The sequence below is a fragment of the Phyllobates terribilis genome, unplaced genomic scaffold (genome assembly GCF_046119375.1).
Source record: "Phyllobates terribilis strain yellow unplaced genomic scaffold, ASM4611937v1 Scaffold_12__6_contigs__length_324123572, whole genome shotgun sequence".
Lineage (NCBI taxonomy): Eukaryota > Metazoa > Chordata > Amphibia > Anura > Dendrobatidae > Phyllobates > Phyllobates terribilis.
This window is the reverse complement of record NW_027362772.1, coordinates 145,990,998-145,997,758: the sequence shown is the minus strand read 5'-3', so window position 1 is coordinate 145,997,758 and position 6,761 is coordinate 145,990,998. Positions and strand designations below refer to the sequence as shown.

Here is a 6,761-nt window from a genome sequence, read left to right as displayed (position 1 = left end):
GTGCACAGAGGAGGGTTAAGTAACAGGGCAAGGGTTAATGGATGAAGTACTGATCCCTCCGCCTTTCTTTCTCCCCAAACAGTTTATATCACCATTGAATGTTGCATCATTTTGTAACCCCAGCCCTGGTGATCTCTGGTCGGAAACATGAAAAAAATGTTTACTGTAACGTGCTTCCCCCGGCTAGCAAGAAAGTAAATAGCACATTCTGCTTTAAGTGAACTTCTCATGCTCAGTGACTCAGATATGGGGTGGGGGGGTAAAAAAAAAAAAAAAACTCACCGTCAAATTGCTGGTGATAAGGGTTAAAGACCAGAGTATAAATAGGTCTCCTCGTCTTCGTTTTTGTCATTAGAAATGTGAGTTTAAACTAAGAACTAGGTATTCCCAGGGCACAGACAGTTTCTATTTCTCAATAGGTGCAGTAAGAAACTATTTGCTATTTATTTATTTTACTTCTTTTTACCTATTTCTTTTTTATTGGACAAAAACAAAATCTATATTTGTGTAGTATTTATAGTTTAAATTTAATTTTTTTTTGCATTTTTATTGTATTTTGCACCATTATTTATTCTTATGGACTATTACATGACCATAATGAAAAGACAGCAATTTGCCTTAAAAACTGGGTTTTTAGTGAAGGGGCTTTATCTCATTGCATTGGCTCTTAGTAACACTAAAAGGGCAATAGCTAGTCCTATCAGAGACAACAGTCCTATTCTTGGCTTTGCAGACCAAGTACGACTAAGACATCTCTATGCAGATAATGAGCACACACATCTACATCTCCAGATCACCCCTGAAGGAAAAGTCAGTGGCACCAAGGAGAAGAACATATATAGTGAGTATATACATTTCAATTTTTATTTTATTATTTATGTGTTCATGGTTATTCTTGTCTCTATTGAAAACTCAAAAATTCAGTTCTGACTGTAATTATGCCCCAAATCCTACCAAAGGTGATGTGTTGGACTGTTTTGAAAAGCCTGAGAGTTGCTGGTTCTAAAGAGTCATTAAAATATTTTAGGGGATAGCTGTGGAAATTCCACACTGTTGGTAGTTGAGTTGGTAAATCCAGGTTCACAAAAATAGGTTTCCGTTTTTTTATTTTGTCAACGTGTTTTGAAGTATACACACTTCTTCATCAGGACAAAAAACAATGATTTTTTTAGTCCTGATGAAGAAGCGTGTATACTTCGAAACGCATTGACAAAAAAACATTGTTTTTTTGTCCTGATGAAGAAGTGTGTATTCCTTGAAATGCGTTGACAAAAAACATTGTTTTTTTGTCCTGATGAAGAAGTGTGTATACTTTGAAATGCGTTGACAAAAAACATTGCTTTTTTTGTCCTGATGAAAAAGCGTGTATACTTTGAAATGCGTTGACAAAAAACATTGCTTTTTTTGTCCTGATGAAGAAGTGTGTATACTTTGAAACGTGTTGACAAAAAACATTGCCCTGATGAAGAAGTGTGTATACTTCGAAACGCGTTGACAGAATAAAAAACTGGAAACCTATTTGTGTGAAACTGGATTTATCACCTCAACTACCGGCAGCTCAGAATGTTCACAGCTATCCCCTCCTGCATTTTCTCCAGTCTGATGACCCATGGACTTGCAGCAGCTGGTTTCCATGCTTTGCAGTGTTGCGTGGTCAGAACTTAACCAAGTTTAGCATATCCTTTTCTATAATATTTAACTTTTAATCGAAAAAAAACCCTTTTTCGCTTTTTTTTTTGCTTCCCAGCTAATTGTAAATTAAAAATATTGTTGCACTACAAAAAAGAAATCACTGTTGAGCGCTAGTTCTCCATCATGAAACTCCCGTAATCTCAGCTTTCTGGACCCGTGTGAATGTGATATGGGAGTATTGGGTTAACTATGATCACAATATCTTTGGAATGTGTTATACAGCATTTCTTCTTCTCATGATGACTCTGCAATCATGTTTTGACCTCCCTCTGTGAACTGACTATAAACTTTATCAATGCCAAAAACATCTGTAGCACATTAACAAAACAAAACTAAAATAAAACATGAAACATCCAAGTAGGAAAATGATCTTATCATACAACAAAAGCTAGTACATAATAAAAGTGCAATAATGCAATTATCCTTGAAAGCACCATTAGTTGCTGTACATGTGGAGTATGTGGTTGTCATTAATTCATATAACATAGAGTTATTTGATTGTGTCCCTAAAGGAAGTAAAGAAAAATTCAAAGGTCACTGTGTGTCTGCTGGCGGCTCTTGTATACTATGACAATAATTGTAATTATGGCACTAATTGCCATATGACCAGCATTACATCAGACACATGACATAATGCACTCCTGACCGTCCGTAAATGTTCAAGACTATGAATTACCATGGTTAAAGTGTAAACAGGAATGAGATATGTGGGAATGTTTATGAGGAATAGTAGTTTTATGATTAAGACCTTCAATGGATGTTTGCCATGAACCCTTAGGCTGGTTTTCAGGGTTTGTGTAAGTGTGTATAAGGTCTGGATCTTCAGATGAAGGCATATTATTGAATATAAGCTTTAAAGGAGGTATCATTAAAACTCATTTATTATGGGGATCCAGGAAACTTCTGATGGAAGTTGTCGCTGACTACACATTGCAGTGGCCATGATGGGAAACTTATTAAATATGGCTGATTAAATTAATGGGTTCACTAGAAAAAGAACAGTTTGGTCTTATATACTCATAGATTACTTGCATGGCTCTATATATAAAGTCTGAATGCATAGGTCCCTAAATATGAGTCCCACGGCTATGGAGGAGAGAAGATTGACTCATATCGCAAGATGTCTTTCGCTTGCGTAAACCGTGGTTGAAGGTGCATTGGTCAGAATCTCAGGACCATGGCCAGTAGCTGGGATGTTAGTGAAAGACGGGATAGAACTTCTACAGAATTGTAATGCTATTGTGACTGATCCTCCCTAAAAGGTTTTTTTCAAGGATTAAATTTTTTACTCCATGGGCTTTCTCTATTTAAAAATGATAATTGGAGCTTTATTCACCCACCGCTGCCTCTCTGCCGCTGCCCTTCATCCTTGTTGACAGGCTGTAACAGCGATAGCATGACTACACTGAACATCACCTCTGCAGCCAATCACTGGCCTCCGTGGTAATAATGAGGTAGTCATGACAAGACAAGAGGTCATGTGCACTGTAGATGTGATATAACCACCACAGCCTATTAATGGACCAGGATTGCCAGCACTGGAGCAGTGTGAATATGTAAAACTCAAATTTTTAAACACTGGATTTCCTTCCTTCCTTTGACATCAGACTTTGCTTTTAAATACAATTCAGAATTGTAATGTTCAGAACCATCATAATTTTAATCCATTGATTTTGCAGAACTAACATTAGATTTTGTTCTTTAGGTCTCCTGGAAATCAAAGCTGTAAAACCAAGTATTTTGGTGATTAGAGCACTGAAAACGAAACGGTATCTCTGCATGGACTCCAGGCACCATTTGTATGGATCGGTAAGTGTGTTAGGGAAAGCTTAGCTCTTTGCCCGTGATCTCCACCATCCTAATGGTGATATGAGTCTCCATTTCATATGCACTGTAAGACACCTTAAAGCTGACTACTAACGTTTACCTGATACAAAAAATCAGAACAGAAAGATTTCTAATGATTTATTTCTGACTGTTTTGAAACAACACAGTGAAACAACTCAGTGAAAAAGAACCAAACAAAATATATTCATGACCTTTGTGATTAGGAGTAGTAGTTACTTACTACTAACTATAATAGTCTCTAGAAATAGGAAAATAAGCCTTTAAAACTATATGGTCATTGAACCTTTTTATACATTTAGATAAGATAGAAATGTTATCTGCATTGAGCTTTGAAACTCACAGCCCTCAAAATGTTTGCGGGAGGTTGCAGATTTATTTTGCAATTCGATCCCATTGGAAATATACATAACAAGCCATATTAAATATATACTCATTTGTAACTCATCTGCTATCGCCTCCCAAGTCACCCGCCAGTCTCAGTTCTTCCTCTTCCGGGATGTATGGCCAATGGCCGCAGCACTCCGGCTAGATTTACTCTCTGAGACTATCTTGTAGATGCCTCAGGTCAATGGAGCAGTGAAATAGCCAAAACATTTGTTGTATATCCTGTAGTTGCAAATCATAATAGAGTGAAAACTTTCCAAAAGACCTTTTTGAGAAGTCCACCCCTATCTAGACCAGATTACCAGTGACAGTGACACCTCTAGAAGATTATTATTCACAAAAGTTATTGCTGGTTATCTCAAACAGTATTTAATGTTTATCACTATTCTGTGGCTATTTGTAAATGAAAATAAATGTTAAACTAAAAGTATTTTTTTTGTCTATTGCCTATATTAACAGATGGTTTATAAAGAAGATGATTGCAACTTCCGTGAAGTGCCACTAACAGATGGGTACAACTTGTATTACTCAGAAAAACATCCTGCTGCCCTCACCCTAACTCCAACCAGAGGAGGGCACCAGTTTGGCAAACAGATGGTCCGCTTCATGCCACTGGAGAACTCTATTCCCTTGGAATCATTATATGCAGCAGATCATGCTTACGATGATCAGCCTGGAAGCGACTTAGACTCAGAAGATCCTTTCGATATGATAGACAAGTCCAACATCTTCAGTCCCAGCCTGGATTCTTAGTCAGTGAAGATACTATTGCTTGCATCATAAATAAGGTTTCTCCATTGACCCTAATTTACTAAAGAAGAGCAAAACTCAAGAACGATTAAAAAATGGAAGGCAATTAAAAAGGGAGAACTAAAGTCTATGCAAGAGACCCTTATATACAGCACTTATCTTTTATATCCAGTGACTTGTCCAATTGCAATGAAGATGAGGTTTAAAACCAAGTTAAAACTGCAAAAATCCCATAATATTACTGCATCACAAAGTGAATACAAATAATGCTGCATATTTCAAAAGTGCTGACTGTTCTTCTGTGGTCCAGTACACACATTTCTTATGTGTGCTATTTGAAGAGGGATATGAGATTACAGCAGAACTATACTGTCTTTTTTTTGGAAATCCCTTCCTTTGTAGGATGGTCATATTGCTTGAGGACTTTTTGCATTCTGTTAAAATGCTGGTGAAGGCTTTTAGGCTTTTCAAACCTGAAGTTTCCATGCCTAGTTCTAATATTTGGGGAAATAATCATTCGAATGTGCTAGGAAATAGTGGGAAGTCCAAGATTTAGAAGATCAAGTGGACGTCCTAATTTTTACTATTGTCATGTGGAATTTTAGTTTTATTCTATTTATGTAACTTTAAGATCTGCACATCTTACAAGACTTTCCACTTTTCACCGAATATTCTAAATTCATTGTGCGTTTTAGTTCTTTAATCATGACCTGTTATGTTCCCAAGAACTGCCCCAAACCTTGACATTGACTGACCCTAAGGTCTGGTTTATACAATGCCGTTTTAATGAAGTTTTGATGCATTTTTTGTGAAGCTAAAGCCGGCATTGGGTCCAAATAAGTGGGGACATGTTTCATTTACTTTAGCTACAGAAAGGCATGAAATACTGCAACAAACTACTTTGTTAGAGCCTGAACTTGATGATGTTCTCTCTGTAGTCAAGCCATCAAAAAAGTAAAAAAAGCCTTGAAATGTATAAGCCTGTAGGTGATAACTTTGAGGAAGGTACAAATATTCACCTGGAGCAGATTTATTGCAAAAATGTCTTATTCATCTTAATGGGGCATGAAGACATCCATTAATCCCAGGGGAGCATGCAAGGTTTTTAAGTTTCCACATACTGGCGTGTCAGACCTGGCATGTCACTCTCCACAAGGAGAAACCTTACCCCTTAGATTCCAGTCTTAGCCTCTCGCCTAGCCAAATCAGATCTTATAGTTTGTACTGACGAGGAGCAATATCCCGAAACACAGTGCCTGTGAATTGAGATTCTGGATTGACTTTTATCTTAAGTCATATTTCAAGGATTGTTAAAGGGTCAATATTGACTTGTAGGATTGCTACTTCCTACAGGTATCACTAGAGTTCTAGTCCTCTTCCTCTCTGAAGAGACAATTTGCATATTTAATTTCCCAGATGAGCATGCATGGCGTTTAAGTCTCCTCATACTGGCATGCCAGACCTGGCATGTCACGCTCCACAAGGAGAAACTTTACCCCTGAAATCCATTAACTCACTGTAGAAACCACAATGGATTTTTCGGTCATAGAAATTTTTTGTGAAGAATCTGTCGTGTATAAATATACTCTAAGAGAGTAATGCAGCAATGAGAATAATTTTTTGAACAATGAGTATGTACAGTCTGTCACTACTGTAATGTCATGTGTAATGTATGTACTTTTTGTAACTGTTCTATTTTATTTATTTATCCTATTTATTTATTGCTATTTTGCAATAATAATTATTTTATTTATTGTTTCATCATGCACAGATATTATTTATTTAAATAAAAATGGGCATCTATTTTTGAAACCGAGTATTTGTATGTGTCCTTTTATACTACTTATTACTAGTGTTGAGCCACCCCCGTAGTGTTCGAGTTCGGTTCGGTTCGTCGAACACCCGTGTGTTCGCCGAACTGTTCGTCGAACTGTTCGTCGAACACCTTCGAACACCGTTAAAACCAATGGCAGGCAAACAAAAACACATAGAAACACATAGAAAACACCTTCAAAGGTGTCCAAAAGCTGACAAACTGCTCAGAAGACATAACTAACACATGGAAAAGTGACAAGTACATATAGTCA

The 6,761-nt window shown here is 37.0% G+C and overlaps 1 protein-coding gene across 1 annotated transcript; it reads left to right on the top strand.

Annotated features, from left to right (window-relative positions):
- The first annotated feature begins 353 nt into the window (after positions 1-353).
- FGF21 (fibroblast growth factor 21) lies at positions 354-6,437 on the top strand. Its single transcript, XM_073657774.1, has 3 exons — positions 354-841; positions 3,398-3,501; positions 4,384-6,437. The coding sequence occupies exons 1-3, from the start codon at positions 577-579 to the stop codon at positions 4,675-4,677; spliced, it is 663 nt and encodes a 220-aa protein (XP_073513875.1). The 5' UTR covers positions 354-576; the 3' UTR covers positions 4,678-6,437.
- Positions 6,438-6,761: the final 324 nt, after the last annotated feature.